The sequence below is a fragment of the Monopterus albus genome, unplaced genomic scaffold, assembly GCF_001952655.1.
Source record: "Monopterus albus unplaced genomic scaffold, M_albus_1.0 scaffold115.1, whole genome shotgun sequence".
In the NCBI taxonomy this organism is placed as follows: Eukaryota; Metazoa; Chordata; class Actinopteri; order Synbranchiformes; family Synbranchidae; genus Monopterus; species Monopterus albus.
The window spans coordinates 424,046-444,245 of record NW_018127995.1 but is presented as its reverse complement, the minus strand read 5'-3'; the positions used below and the strand labels follow the sequence as shown (position 1 = coordinate 444,245).

The 20,200-nt window shown below is 45.0% G+C and overlaps 1 protein-coding gene across 6 annotated transcripts in view; it reads left to right on the top strand.

The window, feature by feature from the left end:
- The window catches only part of npas3 (neuronal PAS domain protein 3), a 276,234-nt gene extending 257,186 nt beyond the window's left edge, over positions 1-19,048 (top strand). For 5 of the 6 annotated variants that reach the window (XM_020611534.1, XM_020611535.1, XM_020611533.1 and 2 more), the window contains 3 exons: positions 9,173-9,320; positions 9,606-9,721; positions 13,204-13,970. In XM_020611534.1, coding sequence (XP_020467190.1) covers positions 9,173-9,320; positions 9,606-9,721; positions 13,204-13,883 — 944 coding nt within the window. In that variant the 3' untranslated portion in view covers positions 13,884-13,970. Of the gene's footprint in view, positions 1-9,172; positions 9,321-9,605; positions 9,722-13,203 lie in introns of all 6 variants that reach the window. The other variant, XM_020611538.1, reaches the window with a different exon arrangement.
- The last annotated feature ends 1,152 nt before the right edge of the window (positions 19,049-20,200 follow it).

Here is a 20,200-nt window from a genome sequence, read left to right as displayed (position 1 = left end):
GAGGTGTCTGAACGTATCTGAAGCCTTCTGAGGCGTTTACAGCTGCAGATGTTTTGGGATGTTCACTGGTCCTCCCATGATGGAAGATGGAATAAATGTGAAGGTTAAAAAAGCAATGCACAATAAGTTGGAACAAAGTCTACTTGCAGTGTGAGCCACGACAGATGTTCATGAGCTGAACATCTGGAAAACAAAACGGAGCTCCGTGACGGAGCACAGCGCCTGGGCTGTGCTGTCAATGGCTTGTCCGGAGCGGCTTCAGTGTGTACTTCAGTGTGTACTAGGAAGCATTTCACAGGCAGTGCATGATGGTCCGGCGACAGCAGCAGCCTCAGTCTGTGGCCTCTTGTTACTTTTGTATGGGCCATAAAAGCTTTTATGAAATTACTCTTAATTTTCACATGAGCAGTAATTTACACTTTCTTGCAAGGACTCTGGAGACAGCTTTGAATCGACGTAGGTAACACGTAGCTTACGCTGTAGCCTGACGTGCACCTCTCCAAAAGTGTCATTGCACATCGACGTAGGTAACACGTAGCTTACGCCGTAGCCTGACGTGCACCTCTCTAAAAGTGTAATTGCAAATGTCCTCCTTCGTGCCTCCCGGTGGCCGGACAGGCACAGAAAGTCCCCCTCATTCTGCGTCAGCTGGTTCGGTGGTCGTACAGACCAACTAATCTGAAAGCTGCTCCTGTTTATCCTAGAACTGGTTTAGATTTTAGATGAATCCAACACGTCAGCTCATAACAAAGACAGTGAAAAACCAGACTGTGTACACACCTTGTCTGTCTACAGCGTACTGAGAGTGATGAGATGCAGAGAGAACATCTGTTCCACGACTATAATTCGAGCTTTTGGCCGATGCACTGAGCTCTGACTTCACTGCTGTTACAGCACATGATGAAACTAAAACATGTCACACACCTCACCAGAAAAACACGAAGCTCCCTGAAACTTTTTCAATTACCTTCTCCAAAAGTTCCTGAGCCCTGAACATCCAGAGTGGCAATCAGGAAGTGACTCTACGGTGGCCCGGCGGGGTCAGACAGAATGAGGAGGAGGGGGGAGGTTAGGATGTGTAAAACATGAAAAAGGGAGTGAAATATGGAGGGAGATTATTCCTCTCTGTCTGCTGAGAGGACAGGAGGTCAGGGAGGCGAGCCGGCAGCCAGCGGTTTAAATGACTCGGTTTTAGTCGACCGTAGTCTAATACAGCACCTTCAGTCACCTCGGCTGCTCGTTTTATTCTTCCTCTTTCAAAATTAATTTCCTCTCTGAAAGGGGGCTTTCAGAAATGATGGCTGCGGGGCGCTGGAGGTGCTCCATGTCTTCTTTTCTCTCTCCATCCTCCCGTCAAATTGAGCCCAGTCAGATTGTTCTGAAATCGGCCTTTCTTTGGGGCAGTTTAATTCTGTGGCTTTATGAACTCGCTGCTGATTGTGAGGAAGCTGATTTCAGAGCAGCAGCCTAATGATTCTCTACTTTTTCAGTGGACGTGCTGAAGCTAATTGGGAGGTGACAGATCTGGTTGGTGTCGTGGCAGTGATGGCTTTCAGGTCTGGTTTGCTTTGACCAGTTACAGACGGGAAAGCTCTGTGCTTTTTTGTTTGCTTTAGCCACATTAGAGGGTTTAATAAGTATTTTTGTCTCCGTGTTGATTTGGTTTGCTAAATGCTGGCAGCTGTGGAAGATCGTTCTCATCTCACTGATCAAGTTCACCTCTGCAGTGTTGTGCAGCTGTAGCAGTGCATTTGGCCCCTCGCAGTCAGTCGGTGACTTCTTTGTGAAAACCTTGGCTGTTGGTGTTGACAGCTGGGACTGATTTCCAAACCGCCACCAGCCACTCCTCTTTATTAATTATTTATTGATTAGAAAAATCCCCTTCTTTCTGCTCCTGTCTCTTGTCACGGAGCTCCAGAGAACTTGAATGGTAAATTTAAAAAGTTCAATTCCATTTTCATTCTTCCATTGAGTTTTGTGCCTTTGTACCACCTGGATATTTTTGGGGGGAGGTGGCATTTTTGTCATTGTTCATCAGTCACAGAGCGGCGGACAGGAAACAGGGAGATAGAGGCAGAGGGGAAGACCGGCCAACCTTGAACCACGGACACTGTGCACGTCAAATATTCCCAGTAACTTCTCAGCCTAATAGTTCCATAAGTTTGCACCCCCACCACATGTGGGAACCACGAAGATTAGGAAAATGAAAACAGTGGCATTGTTTGAGGTGGAACACCAACATTCAACTGTTCTGTATAAATGGATGTAATAATTACATGTAAAGGTGGAAAAGGAGACTGAGCGTCTGTCTGCTCAGGGGGTCGTGGTTATTTATTTCTTCTTCATTCGTGTGTGGGATTGGAGACACTATCTACCATGAGGCTTGTGTTTAACCAGTCGACCACACTGTGTACTGTGAACTCTACCGACATGCTTAGTGGTCCCCAGCAGGCCCGACCCTGCAGACTTTCTGAGAACCACAAACCAAAACTGGGTACATCCTGTGGTCAAACAGAAAGGTTCCAGTTCCTGTGATAGCACAGGCCGTGATGTTGTTTTTTGCATTCTGTTTGCAAACATTTAAGCTTGAGTACATAAAAATCCACAACATAACTCTGTTTTACAGCAACAGCTGAAGATCTTCAGGTGAGAAAATGACTCTCTGCACCTTTTTTTTTTTTTTTTGTGGGATTTATTTCTGTGTCTGCGTTCAGTTCCCCTGCTGCTGCAGGAGTTGGATGGTTAGGGAATCGATCAAGGTGTATTTTAGAAGGATAGCCTGTTCTCTCAACAGGGATCTAAATTTTAAAAGGCTTTTTTTAAGTGGAGGACGAGGCGTGATCCCTCTCTGTGAAGAGGCGTCACTCTCTAAGTCTCTATCATTACCTGCTGACAGCCAGTCTTAGCCCGGGTCAGATCTCAAAGTCAATCTGTCCTCGTTTCCACGCTGAGAACAGAGAGATAGAAGGCGAACAGCTCACAAAGAAGGGGAGGGAACAGGAAGGAGCGGTTTGTAGGCAGAGAATGGGAGAAGCAGGGAAATACCTGGCACAAGGGTTGGAGAGAAAATTCATCTTTTCTCAGAGAAAGGCAAAGAAAAGGGACCAGGTGATTTGTAGAGAGAGAGAGAGAGAGAAGAAGGAACAGGACAAACGCTTATTTTCTCAAGGGAAGACGAAGACAAGGGGAAAGAATAAAAGGTGATGAAAAAACCTGTCTTTTCATAAAGAAAGAGGGATCATAAGTCACATTACAAGGTGGAGTAAAGAGCAAAACAGTGGCGCTATGTGCAAAATAGGAGATGGGTTCATAGAGAGACTGTGAAATGCAAGAGCACTGTTACAGAAATAAAGGAGGAGAGAAGCAGTTTGTCCAGTGACCAGGGTTGTTTGAAGGGAGAGAAATACAGGAAGGGCACAGACAGCAGGTGGCCACGGGTCTTCTTCGTTCTGAGTATCCGTGACGTGACCTGCTACCCGGTCAGGTCAGGTGGGGTACAACAGTTCATATGAATAAAGCTTCAGTGTTCAGGTGTGCAATTTCTAGATTGTCCTAGAAGTTTTCCTGGACCAACACTCTGTGTTCTTGTGCTAACAAAATGCTGTATTCAGTTTGGTACAGCACCTTTCTAGTGGAAACTAGAGTCAGTCGGTGCACGGCGGCTGAGCTGAACCTGCAAAATGTGGCGGCTGTCTACAGGCAGACACTATGTTCAGTGTTTACACGGCTTGGAACTGGGAGGCTTCTTCAACGAAGTTTCTAAGACAAACTACCAGGACGTTTAGTGGCGAAGTTTACGACAGTTATTGACGACAAAGTTCCCACAGTAACTGTCACTGCTGGAAAGTTATTCATTTTTAGTAGCTTTTCTACAAGTCTGTTCCAGATCAGACCCAACATTTTGGATCGGCATGGACCTTGAATGTGAAGAAAAGAAAAAAGTTGACTATTTTTCTCCAGGAAATAAGTAGAAATATAAAGAGAAGACAGGAGGAGAGGAAATTTCCCACTTTGGTTTTCAGAGGAGGGAGTCGAAGGAGGACACGGGGGAAACTGGAGCGAACGGGGGAGCGAGATAAAAAGACAATTAAAAGAACATTAGTTTTTTATATAGCAAAACAGATAACAGGACAAAGAGAGACATTTGGACACAGAAAACAGAAAGGAGAAGACAGGATGTTCAGGAGAGAGAGTGGAACGAGAGACATTGAAATGCAATGGAAAATAAGAGAGAGAGGGAGAGATTCACACAGAAGAGAAAGCTCAGTGGATTCAAGCCTGCAGGCGTTTTAGCAGAGCTCGTCTCTCTGGACTGACACCACCTTTAATGAATCCACACACACACACTCAAAGGCGTTTTTCATCTGTGTGCAGAGAAAACACACCTGTGAAGCTGTCCACACAGGTGCCTTATTAAAACACACACACATACAGAGAAGCCTTTTGAGATGAGCGAGAAACACTGGTGACCTCAGTGGCATGAGACACACACAGGTCGGTGCACCTGACGTATCGACCGTAGTGCGTAGAAAAACTGTGCACATCATTAAGACCTGTAGGCGGCAGTTCAACCAGAACGTTGGTCTGAGAGATGTTTGCTGAGACTGAGTTTGTCATTAGAGATGGAGGTGGTTCCATGGAAGCCTTAAAGAATCTTCAGTAAATGATTTCCATGTCAATCACATGTGCAGGGGATCGGCTCCGGTGCTCGAGCTCCAAACGGTGGAAACCTGGAGAGCTTAGGGCGTGTAATGCAATAAGTTGGGTGTGGTCTTAGAACGCATTAATCCAGTTCTCTTAGTACAGTCACGATGGTGTTGCCTTTCAGTAACATGACCCTCACCCTAAATATCATGAGGGAACCACACGTTGCTTCCTTTGACAGTGTTTGATCACAAAGCAGGAACAATCAAGCCCTCAAGAATAGTTAGGCTGTTAATTCCAGGTGTAAATACAAAGGCCTGTGGTCAGTGTCATAGTCCTGACACTGAGACAGAGCAGGAGGTGAAATTAGCTTCTGTGTCTGGTGCCTCGGTCCAGATGTTCTCTGTGCCGGTCAGCAGAGGGCGACACAGGGACAGCCTGTCCAACTGTGTGCAGATAAACCACAGTAAAATATATAGGCTTCTTGTCACACACACAAACCAGTGACACGCACAGAAGGACGTTTTGATAGCACAGCTTCACAGCTGTGAATTAGCTGCAGGTTAATGTGCCACACACACACACACACACACACACAGACTAAATGGAGTAAAGGTCATCTAAAAGGTAGACAAGACAAGAAGAGATTCAGGAAGGTGAAAAAAGGATGGAGTGAACAAAGAAAAGAGAGGTAAACAGGAACAGACAGTGGCACCAGTGTGACACTGACGGAGAGTGATGGAGGAGAAGAGGGAAAAGTGAGGAGGAGAGGCTTTAAAAGGGAATAGAAGTCCTTTAATCTACTGGTCTCTCTGCTGCAGCCTCAGGCGAGCCTCCAGCACTCCCCGCTCTCGCCTCGCTCTTTCTCTTCTTCTTCTTCTTCATTAGTGAGCAATCAGAGAGTGAGTGATTTAATGGAGGAGTAAGAGGAGAGAGTTAAACCTCGGCTAAGAAGATGGAGAGAATGATGGAGCGAGGTTGGACTGACAGTGAGGCAGGGTTCTAATACCTGAGTCCAACGCTCCAAGGTGCTGGACCAGTTGGCTGCTTCCTGGCTGCCATCATCGTCTGCCCAGGAAGTTGTTTTTATCAGCGTCGGTTTGTTTGTGGTGGGGTACAGCCCACAGAACAGTGCATTTTAGTGCTGATCCAGATCATCATCCAGATCCAGGGATGTTTTAGAAGAAATCTTCACCATAATGATACCAGCGTGAATCCAAAGGCCAACAGTAGGTTTTCATGGTCACATTACGAGGGTTGCACTGTCATGGGAATGCTGCTTTTAGGTGGAATGGCATCATGGGGGCAGTGAGCTGCCTTGGCGAAGGTTTGCACTCTCTGAGTGGCATCTAGTTAGTGTTCATACTGATTCTTTACAGGTTCAGTTCAGGTCTGAATCAGTATGAGCCTGTGCACTCAGCTCGGCTGCTGATGGCGCTGCCCACAGACCAAAGTGAAGACTCATGAACACAGCACTGTCCTTCATTCTTGGACCGAGACGGGAGACTGTGCTCCTTATCCTGTTATCTTGTGAATATCACTCCCATGGGGAGGATTATGAGACAACAGTCTCACGGGCACAGACATGTAACGGCCCCCACCCCAACACTGGAGCCTCAGACTGAAGGAGTTTGGCTGGCTGTAGTTAGCTTTTAGTGCCTGAGTTTGTTTTCATGATCCTGTGTGGCAGCTGTGAACATGCACAGCAGCAAACAGCACGGCAATGTTAGTTTTTAATGCTAATGTTAAATAGATGTAAGGGGTCTCCTGTGCTTTTCAGCTGAACACGTTTTTATGTAATATTTATGGACATGCACGGGCCGTTTCTCTCCACCTGTGGAGCTGTGTTAGCGTCACCACTGCTACTGGCTGCTCCTTCTCTCATGTCATGTTGTAGCCAGATGTCTTTCAGAGGTGGAGTGTGATTAAAAAAGGTATTTAGTTTAAAGACATGTAATTCAAATACACACCTCTAAACACAACTCCACCAGTTTCCATCGGCCGCTTTAAATAGTGATACAAGCTACGATGATGTGGAAGCCTGTTCTCTGCCCAAGGGCTGCACATTACATGCACAACAGGCACCAGATTTAACAGTTTGTTATTGATACAACCTGCCCCGGAATAAAATCTCCAGCACCAGAATTAGCCAGAAGGTCACTGCCGGCACCGATTAGACACTGTCTTCTTTAATATTCATTCTAAATGTGTCCTGAGGAGCGAGCATCGGCTGTCAGGGTGTAGCCTTGTTGGTGTGTGTGTGTGTGTGTGTTCGCTCTTCCACTGGACATGATGATACACTGAGCTGCTCTCTGAGGACCTGCAGTCACCCGAACAGGCAGCTCTGCACCGTATGTGTGTGTGTGTGTGTGTGTGTGTGCATTCATTGTGTCGTTATTTACTCTGCCATACAAACAAAGCAAGGTCACATTCAAGGTGACGTGATCTCACCATCTCTGCCTTAACATGCAAACAAGTTATTTTCCCCTTTCTCTCTCTCTCCCCCTCTGAAGAGGCACATAGAGAACAAATGTGCGCCGGCCGCCCGACCAAAGTCAATTACAGCAGCCCTGGGGATGTCGTCTTAAACAATGCTATTAGTTTCTAATAGTTTTTAATTACTGGCCTTCTTGTTTTATAAATCACCCTCTACTTTCTCTCTCTTTCTTCTCTGTCACGGAAAAACCTATTTGTGTCCATAATTAAATGGAGGAGAGGGATATGAATTTAGTGGCCCTCGCTTCTCCACTGTTTCTGTTTGAGCGGCTCCTGATTAATGCCAATACATATTGCTTGAGATAACCATTTGGTGGTTAATTTAGCCAAATTTATTGCCAGCATGCCTGTGCAGTGTGGAGCGGGGGGTAAGGGTACTGGGGGGGGACACCTCCCTAGGCCAGGGGTGTTTGGTGCAGTGCCACAGCGCTATCTGGTGGAGAGTAGCGAGTACTGCAGCTCTCAGGTAAAGACTGCACCAAATTGGTGAATCTCATGTACATGAACTTATTATGAAAAAGAATAGAATGTGGTTAAAATTGGTGAAAGGTTGGGAATTTCTTTCTATTTCAGTTTCCGTTCTTCATTTTTGGGGGCTTTAATGGTGTTGGATGAGCTGAGGAAGATTTGACAAAGAAAGAAATCAGGAAGGTTTGAAGGTTTGACATGAATCCACAAGACAAGGTGATGATGCTATGAATAAACAAACACTGAACATTTTAAAACTCTTAATGATTAATGTGATCAAATGTTATTTCCCAATAACAGAGCGGTTTGTATGTCGTTCTTATTTCATTCTGAGCAGTTTATTAGGTACAACTGAGTGAAATCCAATACAACAGCCCCACCATAACATCTGTTTTCATGAAGCTCAAATTGTTTCAGTTTGTGGTCGAATTGTATAAATTATAATTATACAGTTATAATCAGGGACATTAACGCTGATGTTACACTGACTCCAGGTCAGCTGTGGGCAGGAGGCAGGTTCTGTGTTAAACACAGGGGCCTGGAAGTCCTCGTTTCCAGAAGCTGCAACATCTGGAATCGACCCTGTCACAACACGGCTTGGTGTGTGTGTTGTTTGGCCATCACGCGTCACACACAGACGCGATAAAGGATGTGATGTGTTAAAGCTCTACAGAGAGTTATAAAAACCCCAACTTTCCTCCACCAGAAATGTTCTGTGCGTTACTAATCTTTGAATGACTCCTAATGTTTGTGTGTCATTATACATTAGGGATGAGCTCGTGGGCTCTCTGATGTCTCATCACACTGGGAGTGTATTGTCTCACACCTTTCAGAGGCACACAAAAGCATGAGCAGACAGCAACACACACAGCAGCTGGCAGTGTGTGTGGGTCTGATTAATGACGGAGCAGCTCTCAGCCATCTGTCACATGACATCTGACGACTGCCTCTCTCTGTGTCTCTGTCCAACTCACTCATCCTTCCTCTGTGTTTTCACTAGCGATCTAGCGTTGATAAGAGCCATCTTCACAGTTGACTGCCTGGTAGGTAGATGCAACGCCTGGTCCAACGGGCGTAGGTTAGCCCAAACTACACCCCTCATCCGACGTCGTTGGATCCTTTGCCGGCAAAATGCTGATGAGTGGACTGGTACAATGGGCCGGAGCCATCTGTGGCAGTCCCTACGAACACTCAAAATAGAGGGATGGTCACGAATTAAACTATATCCACCTGACTATGTATTTTTCTTGTTATTTTACTGTATAGATGTGTTTTATCTGGTCTTAGGTATCTTTATTATTATTATTATTTGTTTATGTTTTACTGGAAAGCACCTTGTAACGCAGGTTTAGAAAGGTGCTATATAAATAAACTTTGCTTGCTTGCTTGCTTGCTTGCTGTGTTTTATCTTTTCTCTCTCTCCTGTGATAATCAAGCTGCCTGGTCAGTGTAACGTCTGATAGTTTTGGAAAACAGAAACATCAACATCCAGCAGGATGTAACAGACTCCTCTCTCTCTCTTTCTCTCTTGCCCCACCTCCTTCTGTGTTCTTCTACATCTCAGTGATGAATAAGGGTCAGTGTGTGACGAAGTACTATCGGTGGATCCAGAAGAACAGCGGCTACATCTGGATCCAGTCCAGCGCCACCATCGCTGTCAACGCAAAGAACGCCAGTGAGAAGAACATCATCTGGGTCAACTACGTCCTGAGGTCAGAGGTCACCCCGGCTCATGTGTCATCATCATGTGTCAAATTTGTAAAGTTGTTTTTGACCTTTTTGTTTAATGTAGATGGTGAAAAGAAAATGATAAAAGTTGAATTAAGAAGAAAGTATTCCTGTCCCTTGTAGTGTTTTTAACCAGTGTGGAAGGGTACTTCATGTTCTACTATGAATTCTGGATTTTATTTAAGAATTGATTGTATAAAAGAGTCGGGAAATAGATGTTAATTCCACCACATAACTGTATAAAACCATCGTTCTGTGTGTCTTCACAGTAACCCAGAGTATAAAGACACACCCATGGACATCGCCCAGCTGCCAAACCTGCCTGAGAAAACCTCGGAGTCGTCCGAAACCTCCGACTCGGAGTCCGAGTCCAAAGAAAACTCAGGTAGGGTGAAAAAATAGAGGAGGAGTAATTAGTCACTGAGAAATAAATGTTTTAGAGGAAGTGGAAGAAACAATAAGATGTTATATTGGGCATCCAATAACCCACAACACATTCAGTCCTCCTTGGTTTTCAATGTTTTTATCTAATATCAAGATCAAAAGAGTCGCTCCTTCTAACACTGGTACATTTCTTACAAACACCTGTTCAAGTGCTACCAGTAGAACGGCCAGCAGTAAGAAACACAGCCTGACTAAGAGAAGCCAAAGATATTTTATCAGTTGGTGCCAGAGTGCCGTCTGGGCCAGGCTGGGCGGTAATCGGTGCCAGCAGCTGCAGGGACTGGGCACTTTCTGGCCACCACAGAATGACATGGAGCAAAATACCTCCAAACTTCACAGCCAGCACCACAGAACACCCTGCAGAGAACGAACCAAACACAAAATGCCATCACATGCTTCTTCTCAGCCTTTTACTGTATGTCCTGGATGCCTCTAGGTGAATGTAGGTGAACTCTGCAGAACGAAGAAGGGGCTTGTCAAAAGACTTATTGAGCAACAGGTTTGGTGTCTGCTTCATCACAGCTTTGTCTGTTCTAGTCTAAGCTACAAACGTTAGCATGCCCTGCTAACTTGCTTACAATCCTACTGTCCACATCAAGGCAAAGGCGCACATCATTAGCTAACTGTATCATTTATGAGCTTACATGTCGCGATTGAAAAAGCCTGATTCAGGACTGGAGCATCCGTTGTGAGGGAGCCGCTCCTGGGTGGTCTCGGGCTTGGGCCAGCATCATGTCTTGACACTGCAGCTTTTAATTTGTAACATTAAAGGCGACACTGTTAGAAAATATGAACAAAGATGCATAAAACTAACCAGCATTCTTTAGTTTTCTTTAGTTCATCTCAACAGAGTTATATTGGAACAAAATGGTCTAATCGTGGGCTATAACACGGGCGCTAACTTCCACAATGTCAGCCCTTTATTCTCACACCCTCAACATGGATTGTTACCTGGTGAGGATGCAGCTGTCAAAAACATTCAAGGACATTTTTTAAAACAAGTCGGCTGGAAACAAAGTGTTGAAGCAAAAAGCTAGAGCTATGTTAGCTCGTAAACCTGAGCAGCGAATCAGGAAAATTCAGACTAGAAATGAGAAGCTCTTTTTGTCTAATTCTGCCTGTAGGAGATGAGAAGGTGAAGGGGCAGCCCCTGTGGTACCTAAACACTGCATTTTTTCAGATTAAAGGTAATAAAATAGATGTTACTTCTTCTGCAATAAGCTTTTACAGTAAACTGTATTTAAAAGTTTCATTTTGGCGAGATTAATTATTGGAAATAACACAGAGAATTTGAATCATTCTACTAGAAACATAAAAACTAACAGTACAAGGGCCATAACCCAGTGGGAGCATCCATGCAGAAGACGACATTAAATGTCACTGACGTCCTCATTCAGTTCCAGAAACACAAATCAGGGAGCTGCTTTGTGCCTCACCAACGTTTCAAGCAGCCACCAGTGAAGGAGACAAAGCCACGCAGTGCCAGTTCAGTTAAATCTAAAGTGATACAAGGCCTCCACCTTGAGCATAATATTATCCAGTCCTGTGGTCTGTGTTGGCATGATGAGAATCGGTGCCAGCTGCTGCTCGTGCTGCAGGAGAATTATTCTGGCGCTGGCGGCTGTAAACTGGCGCCAGCTGCTGCAGGAGGCGGCCAGCTTCAGCTCCAGCAGGCTCAACAGAGTCTAAAATGAGATGCCTCACCTTTGACCTTTGTTCTGTTAGGATGCGGCCTACAGAGTGTCGGAGAGGACGTGAGTAAATGTGCCAAAGACGCACCTCTCCCCTGCTTGTAGTGTTTTTTTAATGTCGGCAAAACAAGGCAACATAACATAAAAGCTGATAAAACACAAAATGGTGATTTCACAAAAGGTGACACCAGAGAATTGAAAAGATGTAGCAGGGAAGAAGAGAAATCGTCTCATCTCAGAGTGAACCCTAAATCTGAAGTGGCTCATGTGAGCGATGCTTTTTCAGGTTAGAATGTTCATCCAGTAAAATGTGGTTTAATATGAGGAACACAGAAAAACGGACTTTTTCTGTGTGTAAATAAGAACGTTTTGGTTCCATCAGTGAGTAATTAACATCCTTCATAGTCTGAGAGCTGCAAAGGTCAAATGTCAGTAACACACAGCTTACCAGAAATCAGAACCTAAGTATAGTCGATTCTTATTTCAGGGCATTGCGCTTTTAAGAGGATAAGACAGGTGATTAGTTTGGATTTTTGTTTTGTTTCCTAAAATGGCTCGGGGGTGAAAACACAGTTTGTTCACCCTGAGTTGATGGAAACTGAGTTTTGCTTGAACTCTGAGTCAGTTACCATGATAACAGTACATTTCATTTTTATTTTTTAATACTTATTTTGTGTAAATACCATTAAGGGCTAGGCTAGTAATTTAGTTTTGCACTTCCATAAAGTTGGGGGGCTTAACGCAGCTCCTAATCTCTGCTATCAGTATTTCTTACAGTACGTCTGACACCGAACACCTCTGTCCACCTTGATGAAGTTGGACTGTGAGAACACCAGGGACAGTGACTGGTTCATTGTTTTGTCCCTGACCAACCCAAAAAACTGCCCCTGATCCTGGAGACATTTAAAATTATATGTACATTTTGATTCAGTCTGAGAATAAAGCCGTTTTGCTTGGAAACACGTTTAATGGAGATGTTAGGTTTTCCCCAGACAAACCAAGTGAGTTGACATTTCAGGTGCCATGAGGGAATCGGAGCGCTGCCAGCTGGGCAGCCGCTGGCCTCAGTGTGCGCTGGCAGGGTTTAAAATGTGTGCGTGTGCTGTGAGCGTAATGAGCTGGACAGAGCCAACATGCCTGAACAGCAGCAGCTACACATCCTGAACATGCATCAGCAGATTCACAACACATGGAAATCCTGTGTGGAAAAGTCCAAGGGTCAGCACCGGAGATTCACAAAGTGAACGTGTTAGTCCGGCAAAGACGGGGTTTGAATAAGAAGCCTGTTGCTTTTGTATTAACGTCAGATCTTTTTTCTTCAGAATGATTTGACATGGTGATTTTCGGGTAAATCATCAGTGCCTCATGCTGTAATGGACACTGCAGCCTCTAGGGGGCACTAGCAGGACTCTTGTTCTGGTTGGGATTGGTATCACCCTTTAACCTTTAACTCAGCCAAGCTAGCACTGTGAGGCTTCACCGCAGTTCTTTGAGCTAAATGCTAAACATCAGCAGGCTAACATGCTCAGATTGACGAGGCTAACACACTGACGTTTAGCAGAAGCAATGTTTACCACGTTCACTGTTGACATTCATGACTTCTAAGTAAACAGAGTAGAGCTGAGGCAGATCTGCAGCTGTTTGGTCATAAAGCATTTATGAATAGAATATGTAGTTCTCTGTATTTTTAAACAATATTATCCATTGTAACCAACGTCTGTCTTCTCAACAGACAACGAGAATGCCAAGTCTGAGGGGAAGCCAGGCCACCAATCGGAGCGCAGTGAGGACCCAGAGGCGGACAGCAGACGCCAACAGCAACCAGGCCAATCACACTGTTCCTCCGAACAGGAAATGAAGCGTCAGGAGGAAGGAGACAGCTCAAGTAACCCTGAGAGCCAGGACAGCGACGACAGTCTCGAACCTTCAGATGGAGAGGGGGAGGAGCAGGAGGAGGCTGGGGAGGGAGGAGGAGGAGGAGGAGGAGGAAGGCTTGGCAGGTTAACAGGGCTGGGAGGGCTGGGCGCCATTGGCGGACTAGGTAATCTCGGCGGGCTTCATATTAAAGTAGAGCACTATGGAGATGCAGAAGAAGTACAGCTGCACAACTCACAACCTTCTTCATCGGAGGAGGAGGAAGAAGAGGAGGGCGATGACGCGGAAGAGAATGGAGGCATGCAAGATTATGACAGTGCCAGCACCGGAAGCCAGCTGCAGAAGAGACGGAAGAGGAGGAAAATGCAGAAATGGGATGGATCCCGAAGCAGGAGGCTCCGTCTGTCCACAACTACGCCCAGCCCCATCGCCATGGGAGAACGACGCTCGTCGACCCTTCCCAGGCCGCCACCTCCTCCCACCTCCTTACCTCCTCTGGCTCCCCAAACAGCACAGGTGCGACGTCCTCGGTCCTGAAGATTAAGACGGAGATGGCAGAGCCGATCAACTTTGACAACGACAGCAGCATATGGAACTACCCGCCCAACAGAGAGATCTCCAGAAACGAGTCTCCGTACAGCATGACCTCCAAGCCGGCTGCTCCGGGCACCCACGAGACCTTCCCTTCACCCCAGGGAGGATCTCTTCAGGTTTCCATTCCTGACTCTGTCCTTACCCCTCCTGGAACCGAGGGAGGAGCAGGAGGAGTGAGGAAGCCTCCTTACAATGGAAACTCTGCCCCATCCTCGGCTTCCAGTGCTGTGAGTTTAGCTCCTCCCTCCAGCGCCTCCTCTGCTGACCCCCTGTCTCCTCCCCTCTCTGCCTCCCCTCGGGACAAACAACAAGGCACGCCCACCACTTCCTCCTCTTCTTCCTCTGCCTCAACCTCCTCTTCATCCTCATCGACTTCTTCCTCTTCACTGCTGTACTCTGGCGACCTTGAGGCGCTACAGCGTCTGCAGGCCGGTAACATGGTTCTGCCATTGGTCCACCGAGTCGCGGGGACTCTGTCCTCCACCAGCACGACGTCTCCACGGGTCTACACCACCGGGACCATCCGATACGCACCGGCCGATGTTACCCTGGCGATGGCACAAGGCAACCTCCTCCCCAACGCTGCCATGAACTTTGTTGACGGCTCTGGGTTTGGCCTGGACCCGAAGACACCGATGGAGATGCTCTACCACCACGTCCACAGGCTCAACATGTCGGCGGCAGGCACCGGCCGGCTCAGCTCTCCGACAGCTACGGGTGGAAATGGCGCCCTGGGAGGCCAAATGTCAAGCGCAGCCAATGTTTTCACCACAGCGGAGGGGCTTTTCTCCACGCTGCCATTCCCGGTGTACAGCAATGGGATCCACACCACACAGACAACTCTGGAGAGGAAGGAGGATTAACACGAGACGTTCAAGACCGCATTACTGTGTTTCCAGAATCGAGAACTGTGTCAAAGTACAAGACTACTCGGTAGTAAAAAAGAAAAAAGAAACAAAAAAGACAACTATTTACTTGCTGTCATGTATCAACACGGTGTAGCACTGTGTTTCCGAGGGGGGAGAAAGGACAGGAAAGGATGACAAACGTACTGTAGCACTTTGAATCTGAGCAACTGAGCTTGTGTAATAGACATGAATGACCCTCAAACATGTCTCCCTTTTCTATCTTTTCCTCCTCTCCTCCTCCTCTCCTCCTCCTCCTCAGTCTCTCCCTTTGCTCCTTTTTCTTGTGATCAGCAGCGTTTTCAATTTAACAACAAAATAGACTATTCTTTATTGTAAAGAATTCCTTTTTGCCTACAGAGAATTCATATTGCCTAAGGACTCTGCTGGAGCCTGACGGGGATAATTTTTATTATTTGACTTGTTTCTGTTGCATCTTTATGAAGATGCTGATTGTGCATATTTAAAGGAGGACGGAACAGGGATTTGTAACGGACAGAAAACTGTGGCGCTCCTCCTGTTGTATCTTGATGTGATCAAGGCTTGAAAAGAGTTTTTAAGCTGAGAGGAGGGGCTCTCTTGACAAAGGTCTCAGAGATAATAATCTTTTGAAAAAAGGTTTTTGAGGACGTTTCTCGATTGAGGGAATAGTTCAGTTTCTTTCCTTTCTTCCTTTTTATAAAGTATTGTAGCTCAGATTTAACTTACAAAGCAAGCATTAAGAAGAAAAACAAAAAAGCAATTTCAGCCGGGTAATGACCTGTGAATTATCGAATGTTACTACTTCCTCTTTTATCCCAGGAGTTTACCTACAGGTCTCGCACCAAACATAACCTCCTCAGCATCTCTTCCCATCTCGATCTGTCTTTCTACCTGATCTTTAATCTGTGTCCACATTTCTTCCTGTTGATCAACAGACTCGTGGTGCTAGTGACCGTCCAGTAACCCTGATTCAGCTGGCTGATGTGGGTGCTGTAAACAAACCCACAGTTCACTGACAGACTGATCGTGCTTTTGGTTTTTGTTTTTGTTTTTGGGTTTTTTTTTTTTGGAGGGGGAACGTTTTGTTTTTGTTTCTTGTTTTTTTTTTTTTTTGCTTCTGAGCTTCAGGAAGGTCAGAAATGCAGGAAGAGAATCAGCAACCTCATGTTTGACCCTCTGGGTCATGAGGGGAAGCTCTACACCGCGATGTGACTGGTTGGGTTTTAGCCTACGTAGTGTTGTTTTTATTTTTGTTTTCTAACTGAATCACTTTTAAATCTCAGTGAGACTGAGGCTAATTAGCTAGCGTTGCTAACTTGAAAAATGAATGTTGAAAACCTCGACCGCCTCCTGTTTGACCACTGTTTTATTTTTGTACTACTATAAACCACTTTCTTCCTTTGTCCTCCTCCTCCTCCTCCTCCTCTTCTTCTTCCTAAACCGAAGTCACCTCCACAAAATTTTCCTAAACAATCCGCTCTCTTCCATCTCATCGCCGGACCCTGTGATATAAACCACATATCAACAAGGAGATTGTAATAAAGACATGCATTTACAATCAATCGATCGATCAATCCAATAACTATGAAAAAAAAATAGGATTTTCTGAGGAAGAGAAAAAATCACATTCCTTTATACAACGTTGTCTTTGTCGTTGTTCTTCTGTTTTGTGTTTTTCTTCCCCAGTCTTCGTTGCCAAAAAAGAAACATTGATCTCACAAGTTTGGTGTTTTAAAAGCACTGTGATTCTCATTCATTTGTATTGTTTCCTTCTGCTTTTTTGGTAACAAGAAATAAAAAAGATGAGAACACGTACTGGTTAAAACAGTATAAACTGTCAAGACGTCCACCTTTTTCAGGTCGACAGCCCCGTCTTTACCATCCCGTCATCCTTATTATCCAGTGTTATTAAGCCGTAAAACGTGTTACGATGTGTTTAGTGTCGCTGGCTGTCAAAACGTCTTTCATGGCGACTTCTCTCTGTGTGTGTGTGTTGACTATATGCAGTATATACTGAGCTACTGTAGCTGTTTTTGTCCTTTGTCTTCTCTGTGCTCTATCTCTAGTGTGGGGGAGGCGAGAGGGGGTCTGCCCGACACCCCCCCCCAAAAAAGGACAACCCTCCTCCTCTCTTTCCCCGTCTCTTTCTCTGCCTCCCTCTATCTGCAGTCTTAGTGAAACCAGTGGAGGTTCGTGGAATTTCGTGTCCGGTGGCCTTTGCACAAGATGAAAAAACTTTGTAGAGTCCACCTTTTTTCGCTGCTTCCTCTTTGTCTTTGTAAAACCTTCTTTCATTTGGTTTTCTAATCCTTCTCTTTCTCTCTCTGCTGTTGCTTTTTGCTGTCGTGTAGTCTTATACAAACCTCTTTATCTCACTGTCTTTTCTCTCAGAGATGAAAAGATTCTTTAACTAGCTCAAAGGTTTATGGAGCCATGTTACTGCCGCTAAGGAATTCTGGGAATTGCAGTTTCCAGCTCTTGCATACACAGTATTGAAGAACTAATAAATATTTACACTGTATAGAAATAAATTATGATGAGGAAAAGCCTAAAGTAGCATTTTAGATGTAGTCCTGGAAAAACCATTAAAGCCTCAGTTGTGAAACATTTCCCAGAGTTCCTTGGGGCTTCTTGTGTGCATTGGGTGTATTTCATTGGTTCCCACCGAAACTTGTTGACTTCCTGCGCCAACCTTTCTCACAGGACAAACACAGTTAAACAAGTGGTTAAACAAGGAGGGAGAAAAAAGAATCACAGTATTTCAGGACACAGCAATTTTAAAGGGTTCTAGAGAAATTAAAAGAACAAATATTTCGCACTATAAATCTATTTTTATAGGTGTTTTGGAAAACTGAACTGCATGTTTACTAAGTTCGTCCGAAGAGTTTCACGTGATCGATCCCTTGTTTTGTGTCGTCATGTTTTCGGTCTAGCGTTTTGTTTTCTAAGTCTGTGGAGCCCAAACAGGGACATGATGGAGGCCTGTTGGAGGAACAAAGCCTGTATTATCAGACCAACCCGGGCCTCTGATCCCCCTTCACATCAGGAAAACCAATCTGTAACGTCTGTGCTTTCTGTGAAGAGTCGGTGTCTTGTTACTCCGACTAACGTGTAGAGAAAACGCCCAGGTTATGAAATTCAATGATGCATTTATTTATTTTTGCATTCAATAAGGAGAATGTGACCTGAGCCGCTTGTGGCTGAATGTTAGATTTATGGAGCATTTTCTTTCCACGCTCCTCTGGATTTTAGAATTTTCTACTTTTGGGCGGTTGCGTGTGAAACACGGGGGGCGGAGCACAAACAAACGTCAGGGCCCCATTTGGTAAAGACAAGGGGGTTTTGTGGGGTGGGGGTGCACATAACTCCGACGAAACCAGGAAATACACCCACATGTAACAAAAACCAAACAGCTGGTCCAGGCTGTTTCAATGTTTTTCTGTGTTTTATGTCGAAAAATGAAAACTTTGCTGGTGATTTTAAAAACTTAAAACCTTAATCACAGCTGCTGTCAAAAATACATAGTGTTTAAGAATTACAGATATTGAAAAATCACTTCATTTACCTGTGAAGAAACTGTGTCGGTGTTTTTAACTATTTCTTGTACAATTATACAGATTCTTTTATGAGGAACTTGGTGCCAAGTAGCTGAAATACGGGAGAGAGGGAATCTCTTATTATCAATGTTAACAGTGTTATAAAATTCTAAATACAAACAAATTAAAATATTAAAAAAGAGAAGACTATGGTACATTTCTATTTTTTATTTTAGTTCTTTCCTCACAGAAGAGGGGAAACACACAACTAACTGATGCTAACTTTGAGTGTCTGGCTTCTTTATTATTATTATTATTATTTTCAAAGACATCTTTTTGAGTTCATTTACCACGAATAATGCTGCAAATCCGAAAATGTACATACTTCATTTTTACAGCAGTTGTTCTTTTCTAAGTTTACTAGGTTCTCATCCGTTCAGAGAACGTGTCACATACACGGTTGTCTTTCTGTAACCCGGTTTGACCATCTTACAGGTGCCATATTCATAATAAAAATTTCTCTCGAATTTGTTACCAGATTGCATAATTTCTTCTGTTTGACACATTGAGCCATCCCGCCCCTCGCCAAGGTGTTAGAGGCTGACGTTTTTCTGTCATTCCTTCTTCCTCCTTTCCTTTCCATTCTTCCTCTTGCTTTCCTGATTGTTTTTTTTGGTTTGTGCTCAGAAAAGCTCAGGTTTTATAAAGAGACAGACAGGAGGAATAGATCCCTGTGGACAGTTTGTGGTCTTAATTCATGTTGTGGAAAGTTATCTTCAAGCTCACATACAGATGGATTGATAGTTGAATGGGTAGATACAAGGGTGGGTGGGTAGACAGACAGACAGACAGACAGACAGACAGACAGGTAGGTGTATCTGGACAGGATCCTGACAAATGACTTCAAAGGAACAAACTTAAGTGCTGAGATAAATGTCGATGAAAGCTGGTCCTTTAAAATATGCATGTCCTCCACCTTCGCTGTGTCTCCTTCACCTTGCTGAGCAGAGGCTGCAGAGCGAGCGAGGCCCTGAGGCGTTTCAGACGAAGCTCCTGTCCTGCCTGGAGATGTCCGGTCGGCCACTCGGGTACGTTCACCTGCAGCAGAGAGGTGGATCATTCACCTGACAGCTAGTCAGCTGGGGTCACAGGTGAGGGTGTAAAACGAACAGCTGTCTCTTTACTGGTGAAACTCCTGCGTCTTTTGCATTTTGCTAGGTTAGAAAAAGGCTTTGCCATCCCGATCATCCACCCCAGCCTTTGTTTATACATCATGTACAGTGACTATTGCTTTTGTCATAACATGGCCACTAGAGGTCGCCAGATCATAACCGGCCATTCTCATTCTCAGGCTGTCCACAACTGCTACTGGCGTCTCATACAGACCTTTACTGACTTCAGTGTAAACCCACCTATGCTCATGTGGCATATAGGAGGTAAGTCTGTGTCAGGAACTGCTTCAGCAGCCTCCTTCAGTGCAGCACAAACAATCTGTCCGTTACTTTGCACTCGGAAAGACTCTGTGCTATAAAGGATAACGTAGCCGAGATTGGTTCTCCATTTGTTGGTTTCAACCACTGGCCGTTTCCAACTAGGCGGTACCGGAGAGCTCAGATTCCAGGGTTAAAAAACAAACTTTATTCTAATCTATGATCCTTTTATAAGTCTGTCTACATAACCACATAGTTTTAGCGCCTGAACTTCAGTGGCTAATGGTAACCACATAGTTTTTGTGTCTAAAGTTCACCACTTAGTTTTGGTGCATAAAGGGCCTGTTCCCATTCCCAGGGCATCAAACACTGGCACCTTGTGAAAGGTCAGGCATGGTATTCGACAC